This window comes from Arvicanthis niloticus, chromosome 4 (genome assembly GCF_011762505.2).
Source record: "Arvicanthis niloticus isolate mArvNil1 chromosome 4, mArvNil1.pat.X, whole genome shotgun sequence".
In the NCBI taxonomy this organism is placed as follows: Eukaryota; Metazoa; Chordata; class Mammalia; order Rodentia; family Muridae; genus Arvicanthis; species Arvicanthis niloticus.
In genome coordinates this window covers 79,201,694-79,228,433 of record NC_047661.1, presented here as the reverse complement: position 1 = coordinate 79,228,433, position 26,740 = coordinate 79,201,694, and the positions used below count along the sequence as shown (strand labels likewise).

The 26,740-nt window shown below is 41.1% G+C and overlaps 2 protein-coding genes across 3 annotated transcripts in view; one reads left to right on the top strand and one right to left on the bottom strand.

Annotated features, from left to right (window-relative positions):
• The first annotated feature begins 7 nt into the window (after window positions 1-7).
• Window positions 8-24,861, top strand: Wdr3 (WD repeat domain 3). Its single transcript, XM_034501112.2, has 27 exons — window positions 8-100; window positions 1,274-1,476; window positions 2,337-2,546; window positions 4,694-4,812; window positions 5,744-5,822; window positions 7,084-7,179; window positions 8,036-8,149; window positions 8,324-8,425; window positions 9,090-9,187; window positions 10,610-10,714; window positions 11,433-11,663; window positions 12,674-12,767; window positions 14,478-14,579; window positions 15,884-15,969; window positions 16,098-16,233; window positions 16,914-16,970; window positions 18,512-18,612; window positions 18,737-18,848; window positions 19,335-19,469; window positions 19,713-19,763; window positions 20,138-20,203; window positions 20,392-20,484; window positions 20,682-20,729; window positions 21,334-21,377; window positions 22,720-22,848; window positions 23,909-24,002; window positions 24,219-24,861. The coding sequence occupies exons 2-27, from the start codon at window positions 1,306-1,308 to the stop codon at window positions 24,372-24,374; spliced, it is 2,829 nt and encodes a 942-aa protein (XP_034357003.1). The 5' UTR covers window positions 8-100; window positions 1,274-1,305; the 3' UTR covers window positions 24,375-24,861.
• The window catches only part of Spag17 (sperm associated antigen 17), a 206,119-nt gene continuing 199,577 nt past the window's right edge, over window positions 20,199-26,740 (bottom strand). The window contains exon 49 of one of the 2 annotated variants that reach the window (XM_034500547.2): window positions 20,199-20,434. The gene's annotated coding sequence lies outside the window, so the exon portion shown is untranslated. Of the gene's footprint in view, window positions 20,435-20,885; window positions 21,025-26,740 lie in introns of those variants that run through there. The other variant, XM_076933023.1, reaches the window with a different exon arrangement.

The window sequence follows — 26,740 nt, the reverse complement described above, 5'->3', positions numbered from 1 at the left end:
AGAAGGTAAGGGAAACGCCGGGCGGAAGAAACACCCAACCGGGCCGGAAGTGGCGGGTCCCGTTGGTGGCGCTGTCTGCTAGAACCTCGTGGAGGCTGAGGTGAGTGTTTCTGGCTGTTTAGGGATCGCGGGCCACTGTTCCCCGCACTGTGGTGTTCACGGTAAGCCGACACTGCTGGGGACTCCGCGCTAAGGGCCTTAGGGAGGCCAAGGGGAGCCCCTTTGCCGCGGCCTTCTGCACCGCAGAACCCAGAGGCCGCGCGCTGCCCATGGGCCGGGGTGTGCGAGGCTGCCGGAACTGCCAGACTTCCCTGGAGTATTTCGGGGATGATGTGCAATGGAAACTTAGGTGCGGGGGATAGTTTGAGAGTGACAAGGTCGCAGGAAGGAAAACACGTGAAGTTATTTGAGAAATAAGCATTTAGGTTAAAGTAACTGGGTCCCTGTGGACCCTTGCATTTGCAAACAGCTTAGTCCCTTTAAAGCCCTCGTGTAGGGACAGTGCATTTGAAAACAATAAGCAGAGTGTCTCTATGACTTCAAGCGAAAAACATGGACGTGGAAGTGCTAGGTAGAAAACTAGTGCAACAACTCGTTGACGACAAGCTAGAGATGAAAATGAGGCAAAGAGAAAACTGGATAGAAAAGACAGACACATACACACACATACATAAAAGCTGGAATCGGTTGGTCTGGGCTCTTGGATAGAGAAGCCGAAGCACCACAGAAGCTCTGCGTGTTTATTATATAGAGTTGAACATGAAGGAGGGATTATTGCATGCAACTGAGCAAGGAGACAGGGTTATTGCATGCAGATAATAGCTAATTTCGATAAAAGCAGTCTGTAGGGAGCACTCTTCAGTAATCAGTAAACGGGGCAAGGGCTACGGTGAACATTTTCTGGAACACTATAAACATTCCACTTGAACCAAAGGAAGGTGTTGCCTCTCCTGTTGATCTGAGGCATTGGAGTCTTTGACATGGTTACATTCATGTCAGTAGGACCCATTCACTCTGGGCTTCCTTTGCTGTACACACAGGGCCTCTCTGAATTCCAGGGATCTGTCTATCTCTGCCTTCCCTGTACTGGGTCATAGATCTGCATTTCTATGTGCCTGACCTTTTGTGTGGGTGCAAGGGATCGTGCTTATATAGCAAGTACTTTACCATCTGAGCCAAGTTACATGCTTTTGATCACATAAAACCTGGTTCCTGTTTGTTAGCCATCCAGAACCAATGTACTGCAAAACCTGTACTTTGTTTATTCACACAGATTGCCTTCCCTGTGGCATCAGACACCCTAACATGGGGCTTACCAAACAGTATCTCCGCTATGTGGCTAGTGCTGTCTTTGGCTTGATTGGCAGCCAAAAAGGTAACATTGTTTTTGTGACACTACGTGGTGAGAAAGGACGCTATGTGGCAGTACCCGCCTGTGAACACGTTTTTATCTGGGATTTAAGGAAAGGCGAGAAGGTGAGTCAGAAATAAATAGTTGACACCAACTCTTGGAAGGGTGAAGTGGGAGAGCCTTGACTGACCTGCCTGCATTCGTTTGTGTGTGAGCCCCCAAGAGATTACCTCCCTTTTTTTCTAGACAGCTAGCACCAAATTCTGTTCTGAAAGTCACGGCCAAACAGGAGCTTGCTTCTAAGATGTGTGTGTGTGTGTGTGTGTTCATTTTCATAGGTTATTATTTTTAGCCATTATTTACTTCTACTTTTATCTGCTAATTCTACTTTTCACGTTCTGCTTGTTCTCACAGTCAGTTGTAAAATAGTAGGATTTACAAAGGACTGTCAGTCTGCTGTGTCCTGCAGTCCTTCTCGTAACCATACTGACAGGATGCGTTGGTCGTTGAACTCTGCTTTGACTGTGACTGAAGCTACTACTTTTTTGCTAAACACAGAGATATTTGAAATATCCCTCTTTACTCTGTGACTCCCAAGAGGTGAGATGAGATACATATAGATTTATAGATATAAATATATAGATTCTTGTTGCTACCCAGAGCCTCTTGGGGTGTAACTGTTAGTCTGTAGTGCTATGAAGTTGAGTTAAAGCAAGGATGACTTTATAACCCTTTATCAAAAATCACTGGGATAAAAAGTTGGTAACTTATCTCATTGCCTGGATAATTTGCATGTATCCACCGGTGTCAAGCTTAAGAGGAAATGATTACCCTTTGAGGAGCTCATGGTCTTTGCTTGTAGAGTTTTATCCTTCTGCATCAGTGACTAGAAATTGTTGGTACTGTGTTACTGGGGTCATACCCACCCTACTGTCTTGATGCATGCCTCACTCTTCTGAGTTGGTTTTGATTTTTATGATTTCAGATCCTTATCCTTCAGGGGCTTAAACAAGAAGTCACTTGCCTGTGTCCTTCCCCAGATGGGCTGCATCTAGCTGTTGGCTATGAGGATGGAGCCATCCGAATCTTCAGTCTCCTCAGTGGTGAAGGAAACATAACTTTCAATGGACACAAAGCAGCTGTCACCAGCTTAAAGTATGATCAGCTGGGAGGCAGACTGGCCTCTGGGTCTAAGGTGAGCCTCAGAGACAGGTGTCCAGGCTTGCCTTTCACATTTAATGTAGAAGCAGGTTATTCACATAAATTAGAGAGAGAGATTATGAGATTAGACTCTCAGTGTCCAAGCTCGTGTGCATTTGGGAGAAAGAGTGAGGAGGATGGGTGTACATGAGGGAGTGTTCTACTTGTTTCCTGTTATATTCTTTGATAAAAGTCTGTGGAATGAAAGACTAAGAAAGAAGAGGTACCCTGGAATCTATCATTGTGGGAGAGGGACTCCAAAGTGTATAACCAGGAAGATTAGAAAAGAAGATGGTGCTGGGCGGTGATGGCGCACGCCTTTAATCCCAGCACTTGGGAGGCAGAGGCAGGCTGATTTCTGAGTTCGAGGCCAGCCTGGTCTACAGAGTGAGTTCCAGGACAGCCAGGGCTACACAGAGAAACCCTGTCTCAAAAAACAAAAAAAACCAACCAAACAAACAAAAATTTGCCAATGAATCTGTAAAGTTATTATCTTTCCTGTGTTTTAAAAGTTGATGAGTTAAAGCCAGGTGTGCTGGTGCACGCCTTTAATCCCAGCACTTGAGATCCGGCACCTACATTGCTGTTAGAGGCCAGTCAGCCAAGCTGGGTCCTCTGGGGACACAGGTGAGACCCTGTCTCAAAAAAAGGCAAAGAAAAACACATCGTTTTCCCAGCACAGGAGAAGGGGAACTGAGCTATTTGCAGTTGTAGCTACTGGGAGAGAAAAATCAGTTTTCTTCAGTGAGTGACACTAGGTATATCACCAGGCTCCGGGCAGACCCGGTGCTCTGGGTAGTTGGGTAGTTGGCCAACACGTATCACATATCAGGTGCCAGTTTGTTGTTGTTGCACTTTGTGTTGTTGGTTTGTTTTTTTAAAGAAGGAAAAAGCATGAAGTTGGGTGGCTGGGAATATTCAAGGGAAGAATATAAAAATATATGAAATTCTCAAAAAATTAAAACACAATGAAGAAAAGATTGATAGATTTGAATCATAAATTTAAGACATTAAACTTTTTACATTTAAAAACGTATAAAGTGGAAAATATTTAATAAAAAAACTATCATCTACTTATTAGACTTGTAAATTAAGATGTAAAAAATAACATGTAAAAGATAACATTAATGAAAAACAAGATGAAGCATCATTATTCACCACAGATAATAGGAAAAATTAACATTACTTGGTAAAATGCTTGTCCAGCATATAGGAATTCCTGGGTTTGGTCCCAGGTACCACATAAACTTGTCCTATGCTTATAAATGTAACATTTGGAGATGGTGGCTGAAGAGTAGAAGTTCAGGGTCAGCCTCAGCTACATGGTGAAATCAAGGCCAGCCTGGGCTGCATCAGACCCCTTCTCAAAGAAACAAAAATATCAGCAGTGTTCAGGAAAACAAATTAAAATGGATACGAAGAGCGAGCATTCTTCACGGAAGGAAGGGAATTGGCAGTGATTTTCAGAAATGTGCTAATACCCAGAGTGCACAGATGGGAAGCAAGTCTCCTCACACAGACCTTTGGTGTTCTATAGATAGGTGTAATCTGAGAATTATTATAATGGTGCGAATCTAAAGCTGTAAAAATAACCACATCCTTTATACAAGAACATCAAACTGTAGTATTTATTTGTAGTAAGTTAAATGCACAAATATCTGTGTATGTGAATTTTCAGTTTTGCATATTCATAGTAACAAATTTAGAAATGACTCATTTGTGTAAAATATGAAATTCAAATAGTAATACTAGAAACTAGAGTACAACAGAATTAACTATCAAAGAGCATTAAATAAAAAGATGGTTTCAAGCTGAATACATGGCATGGACTCTTCCTCATTTTGTTTTATGGTTTTGATGTGGAGTCTCATGAACTGTCCAGCTTTTCTCTCAAGTGGCTAGTACTACAAGGGCTTGACACCATTTTCTAATGCAGAAATAGCCTGGAGATCTCATGTGTATGTAACTAGAACAATATAAAACAAAGTCTGCTCTTTACTCCTGGGTGAAAGGGCGGGCTGTGTGTGAGCTCAAGCTGTATAGGGTAGTATAGTGCCTTTGTGGTGATTGAGCCCCATTACTTGTCGTTTAGCCTCTTGTGGTAAGAAAACTTTTTTCTTGTGTGTTACTTTGTCCCTCAAGGATACAGATGTCATTATTTGGGATGTGATCAATGAAAGTGGCCTCTACCGTCTAAAGGGACACAAGGATGCTATCACACAAGCTCTCTTCCTCCGAGAGAAGAACCTGCTAGTTACAAGGTGAAGACATGGTGACTTGGGAGCTAGGAGAGGGGTTGGCCTCATTGCTCGTTGCTCCCGCTGTCCTCATGGTTGTGAGCCAGTGTGCCTTCTCTTAGGCTGCCAGCTTTCCCACTTTCTGCCTCTCAGATGCTAGACTCATACACTGAGTTACAGTATTTTGAATTTTTTTTTTTCTGATTCTCTTGTATAGTGGGCAAAATGCTAAGCTGTGTGTTTGGCCTGCCTTTTGAGGAAAAGCATGTGCTTTAGAGGCCTAATGAACATCTGTTAGGTTGATCCATTTGAAAATTTTATTTTTGTTATGTCAAAAGTGGACAAACATCAGTTTTATATGGTTCAGGATTATATAACCAAGTCATTCACTCAAGCAAGACTTAAGATCATAGGGTTTGTTGGGCAGTAATTAGAAAAACCATTATATTTCCCCAGGAAGTTACCTCAGTGTTGGGTGGGCTGAGAAACCAGCAGTGGGCCAAGAGGCCATATGAGAAGCTACTGAATAATGTAGGTCAGAGGACTCGTTCAGGTTTTTACAGATGTGGATTAGGAGTAAAGCTTTAGAGACCACAGAGAGGATGTTTTCAGTATGGAAAAAACTAAGCTGATGATGTGGATGACGAGCTGAGAGCTCTGAGATGGTTCCATGTTAGACAGTAAGAATGTCAGTACTGTAAGGTGAAGTGGTGAGAGGAAGGCCGGTGATTGGATTGTGTGTTCTATGTGCAGAAATGAAGCTTCTTATTTTCATGGTTGAGTGGTCACATGGAGAGTTGTAATTCTTTACTTATTAACAAAGAATTATTATAAACAGGTAGAATAGTTTCCAATATTACTATTATTATTGTAAAACAAACAAACCGGTTACTCTCATACCTGTTAGTTTAGCAATTCTTCGTAGTAAAAATCTCTTTCTGGGTTTTTCTTCTAGTGGGAAAGATACTATGGTAAAGTGGTGGGACCTGGATAACCAGCACTGCTTCAAAACAATGGTTGGCCACCGAACTGAGGTATGTATTTCATCATGGGCTCCAGAGAAGAACAACAAAGCAAAAGATGGTTTCTTCTCTGGTCTTTTCAGGCTCTTTCTACTGCTCACTGCTGTGTCCTGTCTTGAGAGACATTGAGGTTGGCTGGGAGGAAGCAGTGGCAGCCATTGGAACAGTTGTAGCTTCTCTGGCTGGCACTGCTTCCTCCCACACTAGCCTTGGGTGCCTTAGAACCTCTGAGTTCATCATTTTAATTATACTGACTTATGACTGTTATATTAGTCAAAAGTTCTTTAGAGGAACAGAATGTGTAGAATGAATCTTGATATACATATAGGAAGGGGAACAATGGCTGTCTATCAGTGGAAAGTCCAAGACTCTATTAGTCATTCAGTCCACAAGGCAGGATGTCTCAGCTGGTCTTCCATAGATGCCAAAATCTTGAAGAAGTAAGCTCTAATGCCAGTGAACAAATGGATTTGCTAGTGAGAGGGATAGCAAGCAGGCAAAGAAAGAGCTAGCTTCCTTTCATGTCCTTTATGTAGGCTTCCAGCAGAAGGTGTGGCCAGATTAAAGATGCATCTTCCCACTCCAATAGATCTGTATTAAAGGTGTTGTCTTCCCACCTCAGAGATCCATATTAGAAGTTGATCTCTCCACTTCAAATGATTTAATTAAGAAAAAAGTACTCCTCACGGGTGTACCTAGTCATTTGAGTTTTAGTTAATCCCAGATGTAGTCAAATTGACTACCTAGAATTGCCATTACAACTATAGGGATGTTTAATGATGTTATGTGTACATTGCCTTCCCCAGTAACTTACATTCAGCAAAAGGATAGTTTTACATTTACCTGGAAAAGATCTAGTCACCCAGTTTCAGAGAATATTTTAAATATTCCTGCGTCCCCTTATATGGGGCTTTTAAAAACATTTGTAATAATGAATTGGAAAGTGATTCTGTGAAAATTGACTGGCAGCAGTATTGCTGTGTCTCTGCTGTTTAGTTCTTGGATGCTAAAGGCTGAGAATTATGCAATAGGCATTAATAAGGCATCTTTTATTTGCCAGGCATTGCCGAAAACAAGTATAAGACCCAGAGTCATGGATTGTGCTGTGTGTTTTCTGATGAGTATCTATTATCTCAACAGGGCAGTAAGAAAGTAGAGAAATTCTTAGTACCACATGGAGTTTTGCCACAGGCCATCCCCCCTCTGAAAGAATTGCCTTAATACACTTGGAGTATTTAAAAATGATACTATGTAAACTGTTTTGTATTCTTAGGTGTGGGGCTTGGTTCTGGTTTCAGAAGAAAAGCGACTAATCACTGGGGCTGCAGACAGTGAGCTGAGAGCCTGGGACATTGCCTATCTGCAAGAGGTAATTATTGTGTTTGGATCATGGCCAATTGCATGTTTTCACAGTTCAGCGTCATACTGACTTAGAATCTGATTGGTAATAGGGGTTCTTACACTGATAACCTGCAACACTTCTAAACAGAGATTCCCCTCCTTGAACACTCTTTGCCCTTGTTTATTTGAGCTGGGAGGAGAAGATTTAGGCTTGCGGCTTTTGGTAATAGTGTTGTTTAGGCTGTGGCATTGTAGCCTTGTATTCCTGGGCCTTTGGGCATATGTGGGTGAATTTTAGAGGCCTTTATCTTCAAACAACATCTGTGTAGGATACATGCATTTTTTGCATGCAGATAAATTCCCGGGAGACATACATTGATTCTCAATTTATGTGTGTATGGGGTGATTGTAACTTTAAGCTTAGCTGGAGTTAGTTTATAGCCATAGAGCCAGTAGCTATTATGATGGGTTTGTATATCTTAAGACTTAGCATTTGTTTTTTCTGTGTTTAAGGCAGAGAAGCTGTAACACACCTTGCAGTGCCTCTGCCATTACTAATACTGGTGGCAATCTTTCTCTCTAGACTATCTTTTCTGCTACAAATTTTGAAGTTGAGGAAGAGTTGAGCCGTTAGTTTTTACACTCTTATCTGCTTGTATATGGTCCTCATACGATGGAAAGCCAGTGAGATAGAATAATGAACAATGCTTTGTTGTATATATGCCAGTTTCTAATAAATTCTGACACTTTCCCGGCATTTAAAAAGTTTATCAGAGGTGACTAGTCAAGATGTAAGTGGTTATTGGAGAGACTTCTAGGTCTTTGGGGTTAATGGTCATCTCCTGAGACATTTGAACCTTTATTCTCTTGTCTTTATTAAATAGATTGATGACCCAGAAGAACCAGAGCCCAAGAAAATCAAAGAATGTCCTGTAGTACAGGACACACCTGAAGCAGAAGACAGCACCCTTGAGGCGGATGATGAAAAATCTGAAGATGTAATCCACTTTGTGTCTTCAGTTGGGCTGAGTGATAGGGCAAGAAAGAACAGAATCTCAGACAGGCATCTCTAGTGATCACTGAGGGAGTGTTTTGTCAACTGCATATATTAGCTTTTCACAGGTTTAACAGGACAGACATTTAACCTCCATGTTCTCTTGCTTCCTCTGTAGCGCATACTTTCATGTAAAAAAGCTGGTTCCATAATGCGGGAAGGAAGGGACAGAGTTGTGAACCTTGCCGTGGACAAGACAGGCAGGATTCTTGCTTGCCATGTGAGTACAGCTTAGAAAACAGTAGGAGCATTCCTTTTCAGTACTCATTCTTTCCTAACTCCCTGTGGGCATGGACTTCTCTTGTGATGTGGTAATAATTCATGAGTCTGGAAGGATAGCTTAATGGTTAAGGCCAAGCATTGCTCTCGTAGAGGACCGGTCTTTGGATCCCCTCGTTCATGGTGAGCAGTTCACAGCCACCTGTCACTCCAGCTTTAGCAGGTGTGATCATACAGGTGTGTCCTGAGCACACACCTACCCACACAGGCACACAGATGTAGACATACAGATGCACATGTGTGTGCGTACGCGTGTGCACACACACATTTTAGAATTTAGTATACATTCCTATCTGTGTCTAATGTCCTAGCACAACATTCATAAAATCATGAAAGTAATTATATATTTATTATTACTAGCCATTCATTAAATGCTGGCTTTTCCATTAGTGTAAAGGTGCATGTTCTGTTTGGCCTTCAAAGAATGTTGAGCAGGAAATAGTATTCTAATTTTATAGACTATAAACCCAGAGAGATTAAACTGTTCAAGGTGATCCAGCCAGTATGGGAAGACAAATAAACGTTGCTGTTCAGTTCTTACCTGGTATATGCTTAATTATAAACTGCGGTCCTAGACTCACACTGTCTACCTTTTGCCTTTTTAGGGAACTGATTCTGTGTTAGAAGTATTTTGTATTCTTTCTAAAGCAGAAGTTCAGAAGAAAATGGATAAGAAGCTAAAGAAAGCTAGAAAGAAAGCAAGGTATGTTTTCTTTGTTATTTATTTATTTTTATTTTATTTCTTTTTATTTTCCTTGATTCCCTGTTTGAGCTAAAAGCTAGAGAATTTATGGGGTACCAGTACCCACAGAGCTTGAGTTTCTGATTCGTACTTTATTCCTAACACATTCCTGAGTTGTACTAAGACCCACACAGTTTAAAGCCATACACTTTGGGATTGTGTCTGTGCCAGTGCTAGGGACACAGGGACAGAAGACTCTCTCTGCAGCTTGCTGTGAGAGGCACTGTTTCAAATTGGAGCATGGTTAAAGGCGACATCCTACATGGGTGTCTGACCTCCACACACAAACTCACAAATATGAAAGAAAGAAATCCTTTAATGGGTGATTTATCAAATTTAAAAGTGATTTTTAAAGTCATCTGATGGCAAATGTTTTGAGATGTGTTCTGCTCACATGTCAGGGTCAGGTTGACTTTGGCTTAGACTTGTTTGAAAAAGTTCTAGAGTTAGAAAAGTCCACCAGGAGTGCTTCAGTACAGTGACTTGGATGACGAATTATTGTAGGAGATGTCATGGGCCTGGTGTGTTGAGGACCGCACTAGCCCCAAGTTGGGGTGGTCAAAATAAATGTTGCAGCCCAGGCAAAATGTTGAGGCCCGGGCCAACCCACATTTGGGCGGCCACTGTATCCCGGCCCAAGCTGCCGCTCCGGTCTTTAGGTCGGGGGGGGGGGGGGGGGGGGGGGGCTTCAGCAAGAGCGAGGGTGACGGCAGATTCTACCTAATGTCTGAGATTCGTCTCTGATCTCCGTCTATATTCTCTGATCTCTGGTTCTGTCTTCTATCGTCTCAATAATGTCTTCTCTCTGCTGTGTCTCCCAAATGTCTGAATCCTACTGTCTGCCTCTGCATTTTATATGTCTTAATTCTAAGCCACGCCTCTAAGTTACACCTTTAATCATGCCCTTAGGTCTTGTCTCTAACTCTGATCTCTATACTTCTAAATAATAATCTTAAGTTACACACCTTTAATCTCACACACCTTTAATCTCACACACCTTTAATCTCACACACCTTTAATCTCACACACCTTTAATCTCAAGGTATCTAAACCAAGATTATCGGAGTGTGCTCAGCTGTTGTAGGCTATTGTAATTCAAATCTCATGTCAGGGTATATGGCTCAAGATGGCTGCAAAGCTGATAGCCGCTTTCTGCTAAAAGTCGGCCCCCAACACTGGTGCATTCCAAATCTGTTATCAAGCATAACACTTTCAGTGGACTGTAGTCTGCTCGGCCAGTTCTCAGGGTAACCCAGTGGTCAGGCCGCTTTGCTCCAGGAGAATCACTCCTCTGCTTGTTTGTCCCAGGACCAGACTGTGGCTTAGTATGAGTAAGGCTGTTCCCGGAAAAGGGATTGGTAAAATGTTTGTTTCCGTTTTTAGATTAAACTCTGCCAATGAGGAGGAAGACCCTGAAATGAATGTGTCGATGACTCTGCAGGATGAGATCCTTCGGGTGGCCAAGATCAAGACTTCTGCCAAGATCAAGTGAGTAATGAGTCAGAGTAAAAGCACTATAGAGTAATAAGCTGCCTAGTGTCCCTGCATTGTCCCCGTGTTTGCCAGCCTGTGTGGATTGCATTTGAAAGTGGTGATCTTGTCACACTCACAGCCTGCATGTCCATTTTCATTATCACGTTTATTGATTCCTTCAGTCTGCCAATTAAGAAAACTTTGATCTTTGTTCACAAAGTATTTTAAATCACACACAACACAGAAACAAAGCACGTGTCAAAACTAAGAGCTGAGCCCAGAGTTTTCTTTTTTCCTTTGTCTTTTTTTTTTTTTTTTTTTACTTTAAAAGAAGCCTATGCTTGTGGATCTTTGAGATGCTTCAGCAGGTGTAAAGAAAGGTGCTTGCTACCAGTTCTGACAGCCTGACTTTGGTCCCTGGGACCCACGCTGTAGAAAGCAAGAACTACATTCTTTCCCTCCTCCAAGTTGTGTTCTGATCTGTACACTCATGCTGTGGGCCATACACTGTACATACATACACATTCACGGCAATAAAAATAGTAAGACGCTTAGAGCCTGTGCTTACTGCTGCTCAGTACCCAGATTAAATAAAATGTGTGTGTGTGTGGCTAAAGTATACGTTTAGAACATCACAAAGCTTTTCATACAGAAAGTGTTGGTTTCATGAGCCAAGATAGTAGCTCCTCATAAATAAAATGAAAAACTAAATTGTGATAACTTTCCCCTGCAGATCTTTTGACCTGATTCATTCACCTCAAGGAGAGTTAAAGGCAGTCTTCCTGCTGCAGAACAATCTGGTGGAACTGTATTCGCTCAATGCGTCCTTACCAGCCCCTCAGCCTGTGAGGACAAGCAGAGTCACCATTGGAGGCCATCGCAGCGATGTGCGCACTTTGTCGTTCAGCTCGGATAATATCGCTATGCTTTCAGCTGCAGCTGATTCCATTAAGATATGGAACAGGTCTGTGAATTGATGTTTTCCGAACCTCTATCCTGTAGAAATGTCTTTTTTTTTTTTTTTTTTTAAGTATTTTTGGTACTTTTCCTGATTGGTTCTTATCCTCAAGAACCTAAATACAATTCAGTCAAAGATACAATTGGTGCATTTTGGCCACTGGTTCACAGAGCTCATGTAAGATTCTGTACGGCCGACGAGGCTGCTCAGCAGATAAAGGCACTTGCCGCTAAAGCCCTGACTTACTCCCTGGAGCCCAGGCACTGGGAAGAGAAAACTGATTCTTTAAGACCATATGTGCCTACTCCTCTCCATAGGTAAAATGAAAAGATAAAGCTAAAAAAAATAAAGTTTGGAGTAGAATAAATCGAGCTTTTTCATCTGGAGCTTTGACTTCATTTGGCTAGAAGAAAACATATAGTCATTGTTCCTTGTTATTCGTGTAATGCCTTCAGAAATGTACATTCATCCTCAGTCTTTCCCTTAGACCTCACATAATTCAAATGTTTTAAAACTGATGCTGTTGCCTCCTGGTTTACTGAAAAGACTGGAACCATCTAGAATAGTCTGTGTGCTCTTGGGTCCAGGGGATCTGACAGTCTCTTATGGCCTCTGCCAGCACTACATGTATACTGTAAACAGATATACATGCAGGCTAAATACCTATACACATAAAATAGTAATAATGAAATTAACTTTCAGATGTTGGTAAAGATACACCATTTCAACTTGAAATTCTTTATGCTCTCCTAGGCCTTAGAGACTGGGTCCTGTGATCAGCCTGGTCAGTACATTGCTTTATTTTGCTTTTGTATGATTTCTTTTCTTTATGGTAGTTTTCCTCTCCAAAGAAATCCAGCTTTGGTCCACGATATTTTTCCTCTTGACTAAGATAAATGTGAGCTAAGAGTTAGTCTTGTTTTGTGTCACATTACTCTCTGTGTGGCTCAGAGTATTGAAACACTGACTTCTAAGGTGGAAACAGGTTTCTTTAGCGTGTTCTTTTCTTCTTACAGGTCTACCCTGCAGTGTATCCGCACTATGCCTTGTGAATATGCTCTCTGCTCCTTCTTCGTTCCTGGTGATAGGCAGGTGGTCATAGGCACAAAGGTAAAGCTGGGGCTTTTCTACTTAGCATCTCTAAAGAGCATTGAGAAACTGGATTTTTTTAACAGCATATTGGTAATTACTATATTAGAGGTAGATAATAGCTTATTGGCTTTTTTTTAGTGTTTTTAAAGTTTTATTTTCTTATTTTAAAAAAAAGTCAAAACATATGTCAAATTACAAAGAAGAACATTAAAGTCAGTACAGAGGTAACTGCCATCAGCATTTTGATGATTATCCTTACTTGCATCTTATAAGTGTATGTAATTAGATTTAATTGATGGTAACATATATTAGTATTAGATAATGTAGCACTTCCAGGTTTGACACAACATGGCAGTATAAAGCTAAGCTGAGCAGGTCTTCATTCTTAGACTCATCAGTTTGGGGACAGCCATAGCAGACACGGATTTGGATTCAGGTATCTTTCAAACCTTAGGGAATGCTCCTTCTCCTGTTCAGCCATGATGGCTCAGCAGAGCCCCATCTGAATACCTGCCACTTAGTAACTTTGCAACCCTTGGAAATTTGCTTTAGCTCTTAACCTACTTTCCTTGGCTTGTATAATAAACAGACCGGTCACAGCAAAGCAAGTAGTGAGAGTAAAGTGGAATAAGGTTTCCTGGGGTGTGTTTGTCTTCACACGGAGTTTTGTAGCCCAGGCTGCCTCAAACTCATGATTCACCCTTCCAAGTGCTGCACCTGTACTCATGTGTCACTGTATTCAGTTGTGGGGTGTTTTGTGAGTATATATCATCTTTATCCCTTGTTAAACATGCATGCATTTTATTAGGAAACCAACATGCCATAGCGGCTATTTCTTGTCCAACAAGAAGTATAAAATGGAAATAACATTTCAGTTGAAAATTCCACTCGTTTTTTCATCCATCCTTCAACGGATGTGTGTGTGCTGTTTGTCATTAGGAGAGTGCTTTGTGGATGCTGTGAGGACTGGCTATAAGGCTCATGTGTAGTTCTTGGCCAAGACGGTGCAAGACAGTTAGCACTTGGCTCTTGTGATCCTCATGACATCTTTCACATGCTAGTGATGGGAACTCCATTTTATAAAAAGCAAATTATTGGAAGTGAATTCTTTATCAGCCACAGAGTTAGAAAGAGGCAAGCCTGGAGCTTAGGTCACCTTGCTTCCGCTGTCTGTCATGTGGCATAGAAGCTTGTGAAGTTGGAAGTGTCTGTTAAATGCTGACACCAGGGTCATGGCATGTACAGACAGATGTCTAGGCAAGAGTCATTGGAGGGTTCTGGTTCTCATTGTTAGTTGCAGAAAGAAAAAACCAAAACCAATAGGGAGACTTGTTAGACAATGACAATAGATTTGAGTAGTCTATGTAAAGCATAGGTGAAATTGAGTAGTCTATGTAAAGCATAGGTGAAATTTAAAGGCTACTAAGTTTCCATTTGAACTGTTTGGATTTGTCTTTGGCTGTGATATGGAACCAGCAAAAGAAGCAGAATCAAGAACTGCAAGGTTGTACTATCCATAGCAGTGTATGAAAGCAAGCAGTCCAACCCTCCTCATTAGTTAAGTAGGTGTTTCATTGGGAACAGTATGTCTGCAGGTATGGAATGCTGAAAGTGTTTAAGCAGGATTTATTTCCTGAGCAGTTGACCCCACATTATTGCCTTTTACCTTTAAGGCATGACTAATGAAGTCTGTGAATGTGCTCCTTACAGCTCTGTTCACTTTCCCAGACAGGAAATCTACAACTTTATGACCTGGCCTCGGGCAATCTCTTGGAGACAATAGCTGCCCATGATGGAGCTCTGTGGTCCATGTCTCTTTCTCCAGATCAGGTAACTGCACAGGGCTTTACAGCTCTGGGCTTCTGCACTCTGACTATCTGCCAGGTTTAGTTGCCTAAGAAAGTTTTCTCTCGGTTGCATTAAAGAAAGCCCCGCTATGGGTCTGACCTTTAGATTTCACAAACATATCCTCCCACCCACCTGTAATATGAACAGCTGCTATTGAAAAATTGAGTTGTTTAGCTTTGATCCTCAGCAGCATGGCCTTTTTTAAAAGATGTATTTATTTATTTATTTATTTATTTAATGTGCATCAGTCTTTTGTCTGCATGTATGTCTATGTGAGGATGTCAGATCTCCTGGAACTGGAGCTATACATCGTTGTGAGCTGCTGTGTGGTTGCTGGGAATTGAACCCGGGTCCTCCAGATGAGCAGCCTGTGCCTCTTAACTGCTGAGCTATCTCTCCAGCACTAGTGCTTATTTTTACACAATGTTTGTGGTAGTTTACAGAGGGAAACGTTTTCTAACACCTTAGCAGAGGGTTGTTCCCTGTAGTCCAGTGATGACTAGGGAAATTCTTTAGCAAATGTGACTCATGACTCAGAAATAAGTCATTGTTACTCACAAGTGCTCATAGTGCTTTATCCACTGGAGAATTACTGCATCAGAGAACTGATGCAGATGGTGTGCTCACATTTGGAGTTTGCTGTTTTCTTTTGTTTGTTTCGTTTTTGACAGTACTTTGGCTTTTATCCAAATATTCTCAGTGATAGCAATCCTTTATCCACTGGAAGTGTATATATTTGGAAAAACTAGGTTTTAGAGTGGTTGATGTTACTTAGTATAAAATACACAAGGATATTTTGCTATGAGATGGGACTGAATAGACCGCAGTTGATTTTCTTGATTTGGAAAACAGCCATTGCAAAGGTGTTTGAAGCAGGGACGCTTGGGAATGGTTTACTTCCTGAGGTGACCACTGGACACAGACTCTGTTCATGTTATAAAGCTAATCGTACTGCTTTGTGGCAAATTCGTTTGACTTCTGCCCTCTTAGATGAAGTTGGAAAAAGGAGGGAGAGACAGGGAAACTCCACACTATTTCCTCAGGGCTTTTCTTAAAGATGCTAAGAAGAAATTATCTAGGACTTCAGTGATCATGTCTGTCGATGTTAGTCTGTGCTGGCATTCTCAAATGAGATCTGTGGCAGCGGAAAAAGTAGTGAGGGGTGGGCATGGTTTTCTTAATTGTAGTCTACATCTTTCAGTAAAAAGTTTTAACTGTTTTGATGTGTACTTAGCAAAGTTTTTGTGCTACAATGGTTTTTAACTGAAGTATCCTTTGATTTTCAGCGTGGCTTTGTGACAGGTGGTGCCGACAAAGCTGTCAAGTTCTGGGACTTTGAATTGGTGACAGATAAAGATAGTACCCAGAAGAGGTGAGGGGACACTTGTGTGGGGCTTTAGCGTGAAGTGGAGAGCTGTTGATTTGTGTGTCTTTCTGTGTCAAGGTTGGAACTGTCTGTCTGGTCTCATCTGTTACTTTTTCTTGGTGCTGTCTGGGCAGGCTTTCTGTGAAGCAGACTAGAACCTTGCAGCTAGATGAGGATGTTCTGTGTGTCAGCTACTCTCCCAACCAAAAGCTGCTGGCTGTGTCTCTGCTGGACTGTACTGTGAAGGTTTTCTATGTTGACACTTTAAAGGTATGATGGTTTTGGTTGGGAATATTCTTTCTGTGCAACTTTAAGAATTTGGGATTACCAATGTGATAGTTTTCATTTTGTTATTTTCTCTTAGAAGCCTGTTCTTTTCTAATGAGAGACCAAAAAGAGGGGATCAGGATGGGAGTGGAAATGGGGAGAGTCAGTATATAGTAATGGGAAAAGAGAGTCTGTTTCTGATAGCGGATGATAACCAGCAGTAGTGCACTTTTAAAGACATGCTTATCAAACACTGACTTTACTTGAGAAACTAAGTGTCACAGGGTTCATCAATTTTATTTAAAACTAAATAAAGTGCTAGTTCATGTTCAGAAGATCTATAGATAGGAATCTATCTTGTCCTAGCAAGCAGCTTTAAAAGTATTGCTAGGTACAGGCTGCTGGGCATTATAACTCAGGACTGGCTTGGGCCTCAGGATAATTTATGAAGCTGTTATCCTAAAGAGTCTGTTTAGGCCTATTTTGAAGGGTAGGTTTTGGGGAGCCTGATGTCCTTTATTAGGCTTCAGGGTTCTTGGCAAATATGTATAGTAGACACAGGCAATCTTAGCAAGCAGTCCAGATATATGTTTAGTATTATAAATTTATATTTAGCTCCATGTGCAACAGATTGTATTTTCTAGACAAACATGAATTAATTGTATTCTTTCTTTCATATTTAGTTTTTTCTCTCACTGTATGGACACAAACTACCTGTTATATGCATGGACATCTCCCATGTAAGTAAAGTGTGTGAAGCTCTTTGCTAACTCGTGGTTTGTTGGGGCCTAGGCTGGCCCACTTTGGGCGGCCTAAAATGTTGAGGCCCTCTCCACTCTGCGCTTGGCGGCCACTGTATCCCGGCCTAAGCTGCCGCTCCAGTCTGCGGGTCCGGGTTCAGCAAGAGAGAGTGAGTGAGGACGGACTCAAAGAATGGAGACCAGACAGAGTGTGATTCAATCCCGTTTATTCTTCAGTCTCTCTTCCTAGTCCAAGTCCCAAGTCTTGAGTTCCTAGTTCCTAGTTGTACTCAATCTGTTCTCTTCCGAGAGTCTAATGTCTACTCCTACTCCTAGTGTCTGAATCTCTGTTACTCCAAATTGTTCTCTCCTAAGTTGTCTGATTCTCAGATCTCTCTTCTGTCTACCTCTCGCCTTTATATGTCTCACTTCTAAGCCATGCCTTTTGGTCACACCTTTAATCATGCCCTTAGGTCTTGTCTCTAAATCTGATCTCTAAATCACATTCTTAAGTCACACACCTTTAATCTCACACACCTTTAATCTCACACACCTTTAATCTCACACACCTTTAATCTCAAGGTATCTAAACCAAGATTATCCGAGTGTGCTCAGCTGTTGTAGGCTATTGTAATACAAGTCTCATGTCAGGGTATATGGCTCAAGATGGCTGCAAAGCTGATAGCCGCTTTCTGCTAAAAGTCAGCTCCCAACAGTAGTTGCTACTTAATTGTACAGTACTTGCATCATTCTGCTGAGTTTATTATAGCTTCCTCCAAAAGTCACAGGTCTGTGTTATAGTCACAGCAGACACAAATATGTTTAACAGATGTATCTCAGTCCTTCTAAACACCTACAGTGGCTCTGGAAAATTGCTGCTATAAATTCCATAATTGCCAGAACATCCTGAGATACATGGTTTTTCAGAGGCATCCCTTTATGCTGCAGGATAGCACAGTTGAGGATTTGAATATTGTGGTATTTTACTTTGTATAAATACTCTAATTCTTGGGAGTCAGTTATTACCCTTGTGTCATTTTGATTAAAACTGCGTATTTGAAAAGTGCCTACTGTGCACCAAAGGGGAACAAATGGATTCCATAGCTGTGAGATCTTTCTATGAGCACAGCAATTTGAACCATTTGAGGGAATGGTGATGGTGGGTGTGATACAAGAGTAGGTCCTAAACCTTCCAGTAGGTCCTTTTCCAGCCCCATTTCTGCTTTACTTTCCCACCCTCCCCACACATTTCACTCGAGAGATCAGAGTCGCCCTTTTTTATTTTACTGAGTGAACGGATCACTTGACCTTAAGGCTCACAACAGCACTGTGCTGTGACATTGTCCTATGACAGGGTCAGAGTTTATACATTCACTTCCCAACCTTTAAGAAGCTCTGTATGTCTGAGCCCAGGTATTTTGGGTAGAGATGAATATGTTTTTGCCCTATCATAATATCTTTAAAGAAATGAATTAAATGTCCCGGTTAGCTTTTAGCTTCCTAGTTTAATTGAATGCTAACATTTTGTTTCTTTGCCATAGGATGGAGCACTGATAGCAACTGGTTCTGCTGATAGAAATGTGAAGATCTGGGGTCTGGACTTTGGAGACTGCCACAGGTCTCTGTTTGCACATGATGACAGGTGGGTGTAGTCCTTGGAAGGGATCTACTTAGCTTCTGGACAGCTCAGAGAGTAGGCATCCCGACAAGTGTACCAGTGCTCTAGCTCACTCACCTGAAGTCCTGACATTGCTCTCTACCCTTAGTGTGATGTATCTACGCTTTGTGCCTAAGTCTCACCTCTTCTTCACTGCTGGGAAGGACCACAAGATCAAGCAGTGGGATGCAGACAAGTTTGAGCACATCCAAACGCTGGAGGTAACCCCTTGTTTGTTTTGCTTGATTGGTACTTGCCTTAGTTAGGGTTTCATTGATGTGAAGAGGCATCATGAACAAGGCAACTCTTATAAAGGAAAACATTAATTTGGGCTGGCTTACAGTTCAGAGATACAGCCCAGTGTTACAGTGGGAAGCATGGTGGCATGCAGTCAGACATGATGGTGAACAGGTAGCTGAGAGTTCTACATCTGGAACCACAGGTAGCAGGAAAAGAACTGAGAGCCACTAAGCCTGGTTTCATCTTCTGAGACTTCAACACCTACCCATTAATGACATACTTTTTTCAATAAGGCCGCACGTCCTAGTACTGCCATTCTCTGGATCTGCGGGGATCATTTTTATTCTAACCACCACAGTACTTTAAGAACTTCCTTTAAGAATATTTACCCTACCCACTAGCATAAACTGTGGTAACCAATAAGTAAATTAGACTTCCTTGGGTCATTTTGTTTTGTTTTTGTCTAGGGGCACCACCAGGAAATATGGTGTTTGGCTGTCAGCCCCAGTGGAGACTACGTTGTATCAGCATCTCATGACAAGTCGCTGAGACTCTGGGAGAGAACAAGAGAGCCTCTTATTCTTGAGGAAGAAAGGGAAATGGTAAAAACCTTTAAGTTTGGTTTCACATTTGGTGGGGGTGACTTATAGACCATCCTTGCTGAAGTTTTCCATCCAGTGTAGTCAACTCACACAGGAGATATTTCCAAGACCAGTGCCACACATTCCAGGTTGACACAGGTGCCATTGGCATCATGCTTTGAAAGAAGCCCTTCCCCTGCCTCAGATGCTCTGCAGAGTCTGTTTTCCTCTCATTATAACGTGTGTGTATGTGTCTCTTGGCAGCAAAGGGAAGCAGAGTATGAGGAGAGTGTGGCCAAGGAAGACCAGCCAGCAGTAAGTGAATTTTTTGGGATATGGGAATTACATAATTTCAAGTACTTACAATGGGAGAGGCTCTCTACTGTTGGAATCTATGTAGTGTTTATTCAGTTGTATAGCGAGTTCTGTGATTAGCTAAGTATGGGAGTTCTATCATCATGACGTTTTCTTTTTCAATGAAATTTTATAAGGAATTATAGTATTTATTCAGCAAAACAAAAATTTTAAAAAGACTCAGAAATTGTATACATTATAAACATTTGCAGAATAGTGTTCATGATGATACAAATAAAACATTTACTATTGTACCTATCCCTAATGGGAGAGAGAGACTGTGGTATTTTTATAAAATCATACCCATCTTGTTCAGGATCTCATATGTCTGGCAGGTTCCAGGGGAGACGCAGGGTGACAACTACTTCACTGGGAAGAAGACGATTGAAACAGTCAAAGCGGTAAGTTGGCTCTTGTAATGGGTTTTTTACACATTAAAAATAAGAAAAATACCGACGACCGTAAATGCTGCATTGCACCCTAGCTAGCATGTCTTTATTAAGCTGATTCAGGCTACATTAACCAGGCCGTCCCATCTCTGTGTCTTGGCTATGCACTGGGATGATCTCTTTCTTTGTCATCTGTGTAGGCTGAGAGGATCATGGAGGCCATCGAGCTGCATCGAGAAGAAACTGCAAAAATGAAAGAGCACAGAGCCATTTGTAGAGCAGCGGGGAAAGAGGTGAGCATGTCTATAAGGTAGTTACACACTTACCTTGTAATCTACAAAAAGAATTCCTAAAGAGACTGTTTTCAGCTTAAATGAGATATGGATGTGATAAAGGCTGTAGATATTATGTAATTCAAGCGTTAGAATAAGTCATACTGTGGGAGGAAAGAGGCTTCTTTTAATGACTTGGCTTAATAACTTCTTTATAGGTTCCTCTTCCTGTCAATCCCATCCTGATGGCTCATGGCAATATATCTGTGAGTAGGAAGTCTGTTTCTCCTTGGTGGTTCAGGGGCTAACTTGAGAGATGAGAGGGAGTGAGGAAGCTTTGTGATTTGGGGATATGTGTCCTGGGAAGGCCTTTGTTTCAAAAAAAAGTCCTAGTGTCTTCTAAAACAGGGCTGCTAGTGAAACTTCCCAGGATGTATCTGGGTTAGACCAGTCTGGCTCTTCCACCTTTATGGCTTCCATGTGTTCAGCATCCACAGCTCTCTGAAGACTTGTCTGTACATGACTTCTGATACAAATCTTTGTAGGAACAATTGACAAAACCTGACATGAAGAAGGGAAGAGATATATCGGGAGAACATGTTTATCTGGGAGTTGCTAATTATTTGCAAGTGTTATTCATTACAGTAATCTCAGAATATCTTCATTGTATAGATAAGAAACAGGCCCAACTCACAAGGAAGTGTAGTCATAAAGGACATACAGATAGGCTTAATTACAAGTCTCTGTGGTGTGCCTAACTGCAAGCCCACACAGCCCTGTCATATGAGGCCTTTTCTCAAGTGGGATGGATGTAGGTCCTGGAGGGAAGCACTCAAGAGCGTCACTAATGCTGCTCTCCTTCCTTTGCAGCCTTCAGCCTATGTGTTAGAGACTTTTAAAGGGATCAGGTCAAGGTGAGTCCTAGCTCACTGTTGTAACCTGCCAGGACAGCCATTACTGAATGTCTGAGTGTGAAATAAGAGTTGGAATTGATAGTTATCTTTCTTTAAATTGTCAAAATTTTGGTAGAAAACAATACATTTTGAAGCATTAAAAAGGAGGAGGCTCTTAAAGTATGAAGGGTGTTTTGAAGGACAGGTATTAAAGGTAAGAAAGTCCATGAGTTAGTCAAATACCAACTCTCAAAAGATGTTCTGTTCTATATTTTGTTCTGCTTATTTTGTCTGTTTACACAATTGGAATCATGTTGTGTGTAAGTGCTACACACAAACTGATTGGGCCACTCGAGCTCCAGAGGCACTACGTAGGTTTGGTCTTACTCTTTTTCACCTAGGACATTATCTTGAGCATTTGCTCATGTTATTAATATTTAAAAACACATCATATTGTTAAACATCTTCAGTACAAGTCATTACTATTGTTTGCTGCCTCTCTTATTTTTCTATTATTGGTAATGCCTCAACAAACAAGTTACAGACAAGTATGTAAAGTTTTAGTTGGTATTCTTTGTGTTCTGTGATAGTCTGTGGTTCTTAGAATTTGATATAAAGAAATTTATTTTTCTAAATTGTAATGTGTATAGTAACCCTTACAAAACTGAATAGAGCTGCCTGAGGGCAATGTTGGGCTTTCATTAGAAAAACTAAAGGGAACTTGACAATGGAGATGCAGAAACACATTCTAAGATGGAAGGGTTCAGTTCTGAAGGGTTGGAATTGTTAAACTAAGGAAGAGAGTTTTGGTCTGAACTGAAATCCTCTTGAGATTGTAACTGGAAGTGATGGCATGGCACTGGGACTCATTTTAGAAGAAGCAAAATCAATGGTGAAAGGTCGGTGTGAGACTCGCTTCAGTTACCCAGTGATCATCATAGACTCAAAAACCTTGAAATACAAATACATACCCTATACATCCATATACATAGTCAAGTATACACATACAGTATTCATGCACGCTGTGTACACACAGTGCACAGATTCATAGTGTAACAATGTGTGTGCATTTGTGTGGTGAGAGAAGCATCATGAAGATGGGACAGAGTGGAATTTTCAAGCAGACTTAGTGAACACTGTTCATCTGCAATACTTAAGTTTTCTCCATTATGCCAGGGACTAAAATACTCTCTAAACAGATGGTGTTGAGTATAAAAGACATGTAGAAGAATCATTTTGAGTGTGAGTGAATAATTAACTGTGAATGGACAGAATTCTCAAATACAAAAGCAGGAAAAGCAGTAAGGGAAGTCGGAGTAGCTGATAGCATTGAGGAGTGTGACAATTTGCTTTTCCTCCTCAGTGAACTAGAAGAGGCCCTGCTTGTGCTGCCGTTCTCCTATGTCCCAGACATTCTTACACTATTCAATGGATTCATCCAGACGGGCTCAGATGTCGAGCTGTTGTGCCGGTGCCTCTTTTTTCTCCTCAGGTAACATGTTCTTACAAATACTGTCTCTTCAGCCAGACTGCCCCAGCTGTGCACCAGCTGAAGCTGCCATTGTTTGGGGATTACAAATTTTATATTTCATTTTTGGAGACTATTACAAAATAGCTCTTGCCATTGGGTGGTCATTCCTGCCTTTAAAACAAGGATCCTAATGACCCACTTTCAGAGTCACATGTTTGGGTGGGACTAGGCTGTAGCTCAGGATACAGTCTAAGGTGGGGCTAGGTAGACTGATCGTTAGCTGGGTTACTCCATCTGTTTGCTTTTAAATTGCTAAGCCTAAGCTGATCAGCTTTGTTGGTAACATTTTACAGTAGCCAGTTAGTGTCTCTAGGTATCTACAGGCACAAAAGGAAATGGAGGAGACATAGGCAGGGAAACTAAGGAATATACATGTAGTTAAACAGCTGTTTGGTAAAATGACTAAGTATTTGGTGAATTGCCTGATTTTGCTCGTTTTGAGACAGGCTTTCACTATTTATCCCTGCCTGCTGTGCAGAATCTATGGAGACCAGGCTGGCCTTGGACCTGCCTGCCTCTACATTCTGGAGGCTAGGGTTTTGGGTGTATGCCACCGTAGCTGGCCTTCTTTGTTTTTTTTTTTTGACACAGGATTTCATTCTAGCCCAAGCTGGCTTTGTATAGCCTGGACTGGCCAATAAGTAGCAGGCTTGCCTTAGTGCTAGGATTGCAGTGATGAGCCAGCAAGCTCATCTTTTTTCATGGGTACTGGGGATAAGCCCTAGGTCCTCATGCTTGTATGGCAAGCACTGACTGAGCTGTCACCAGTCCTCATGAAGCTAGCTTCCTTTACATTCTATCTCTCAAGCTTCCCATCACAATCTCTGGCCCTGTGGTAGATTTCTGACAGAAGATGTTACTGTATTACCAGGTTTAATGTAGCACTTTTAAAATCATGAATGGTAGGACGCTTAAGTGAGTTTTATTTTTGTTTCTGTTGGTGGTTGGGTTGTCATCTGTTGTTTCGAGAAGGGACAGGTAGGGCAGATCCTCTCTTTGCAGCATGACTGTTTTCTTTTAGGATTCACTTTGGCCAGATCACCAGCAACCAGATGCTTGTGCCCGTGATAGAAAAACTAAAGGAAACAACTATTTCAAAAGTCAGACAAGTCCAGGTAAATATTTATTGTAGACACCTTAAGGTACCATATGCTGGGCAACACCAAACAGACATAAATCTGTGCTTAGGGTAAACTTTCTGTTGTCATTTGCACAAAGAGGATTTTTAAAACACTAAAAAAAGAAGTGCTTGGTGAGGCAAGGAATCAAGACAATACCCACTCAGAAGCTGCTGTATTGACTAACGTTTACTGTCTTGTATTCTTCTCTAGGATGTCATTGGCTTCAATATGGCTGGTCTTGATTATCTTAAGAGAGAATGTGAAGCAAAGAGTGAAGTTATGTTTTTTGCAGAAGCTACTAGTCACTTGGAAGAGAAGAAGAGAAAACGAAAAAACAGAAAAAAGATGATTTTGACACTGACTTAGAACTGGAATGCTGTGTCTTTTCCTGCTTCTCCTCCAAGGAGTCTACGCATAAACTAAGCTATCTCGAAGTTGGCAACATCTTAAAAAAGAAGATCAGGTTGTAGATCTTGGGGTACTGATGTCAGCCTTGGCTGAGGAAACCCAACATGGCTGGGAGTTCTGTCTTTTGAAAAGGACTATTTTTCAGAGGTGGACCTTTAAATTGTAGCAACAAGCAAAGGAATATTTTTTAATTGTGTATGTGATTTATTCAGAAGTGTCTCATATTTATGGCAGATTATTTGTATTAGAGCTTTTCTATATAAGACAACCATGTATCATTGTGTTCTAAAGGAAGTATCATGGACTGTGGGGCTGAAAGGGATGATGAGATGCCTAGAGAAGCCTCCTTATGCCGGTGCACATTGTTGAGTCTGCATATAAGATTATAATGCTGTTTATACTTTGGGGAATACAACAGCTTTTTTATTAAAACTACTTAAAATGACTTGCTGGCTGTCTGAATAATAGGGGAGGGGTCTGGTGTATATATATGTGTGTCTGCATGGTAGGAATTTGGGATGTAGGAATGTCTAGAAAAAGAGATTAATTCAGATAACTCTGGACCTAGGCTTTTCTTAGTGGTGAATTTCTCATTTATTAACTTAGACTCCTTGCTATGGTCTAGTGACTAGACTCTAGTCAGATTTTTTTATGTCTCTTTAAGGACCAGAGAGAAGGACATACTGAGTTTATCTTCCAAAATTTCTATCTAATGGAATCTGTAAATGTGACCTTGTTTGTAAAAGCATCTATCAATTTGAAGTCATTTGGGATGAGGGTAGCCTCTAAATAAGTTAATCCTTAGAAGGGGTGACACAGAAATTCACAGTAAGTTGTACTATGTGAACAAGGCAAAGGTTGAGTGATGCAGCTGGTGTTAATACTTATATCTAGACAAACAGGAAAGGGCAGTAGTAAAAACCATCCCCAGAGCTTCCAGAAGGAACCAGCTCTGCTACTGTTGGTACCTGGAGTTAAAACCTCTGGCCAACAAGCTATGAGAGATGACTGTAGTGATTTGTAGTGCTCCGTTATGGAGGCCTGGAAACTAGACAAGTGGCATTTTATTGCCTTGTCTGTTGTTCTTAAGGGCATAGAGTGGAGCTTTCAGAGAACTTAGGATGTGTGACTGAGGATCATAGAACAGCACATCCCCAGAGTCCTGGGAGCTAGATGCTGACAAAATTCATAAGAATGTATGAATTTAGCAGGGCCACTGCTAAAGTTTTGTTTAAGAAAACAGTGATTTTATTTGTTTGTATATTTACTGATTTATATCAGAAAGAAATCAGGGAAATAACACCTTTTACAGTAGCTTCAAATGATATAAGATATCTTGAGATTATTTTAACCAAGCAAGAAGAAGACTTGTATGATTAAAAACTTCAAGTCACTGAAGATATCAGAAGATGGAAAGCTCGCCCATGCTCATCAATCAGTAAGATTAATGCAATAAGAATGGCCATTTTACCAAAAGCAATCCACAGATTAAATGCAATGCCCAACAAAATTTTAAAACAATTTTTCACAGAAACTGAAAGGAAAATTTTCAGCTTTATAAGGAAACACAAAAAATAAAGATAGCTAAAACAATCCTGAATAATAAAAGCTACAGGAAGTTTCACTGTTCCTGATTTTAGATTGTATTACAAAGCTCGTACTATAGTAATAAAAACAGCATGGTGTTGATACAAAACCAGACACATCAAACCATGGACTCTAATTGAAGACCAAGAATAAATCCACACACCTATGGATACCTGAATTTCTGTAAGCCAGAAACATACTGGGGGAAAAAAGCATCTTCCTCAAATGGTGCTGGTCAGATTGGAGGTCTGCATGTAGAAGAACCCAAGTAGATCTATACTTAAGACCCTGTACAAAACTCAACATAAACTTGGATCCAAGACCTCAACATAAAACTAGACACACTAAACCTGATAAAAGAGGAAGTAGGGAATAGCCTTCAACCCATTGATACAGAAGGCAACTCCCTGAACCATTAGCATAGGCACTAAGATCAACAATTGGTAAATGGGACCTTGTGACACTGAGAAGCTTGTATATGGCAAAGGACACTGTCATTCAAAGAGGCAGCCTACAGGATGGGAAAAGATTTTTACCAACTATATATCCAATGGAGGACTAATATCCAAAATATATAAAGAACTCAAAAAAAAAAAAAAAAAAAAAAAAACCCTAGACATCAAGCCAGGGCTAATGAGATGCCGTGTTAAAGAGCCCTGGCTGCTCTTCCAGAGGTCCTGAGTTCAATTCCCAGCACCCACACGGTGGCTCCCAACCATTGAGAGGGGGATCTGATG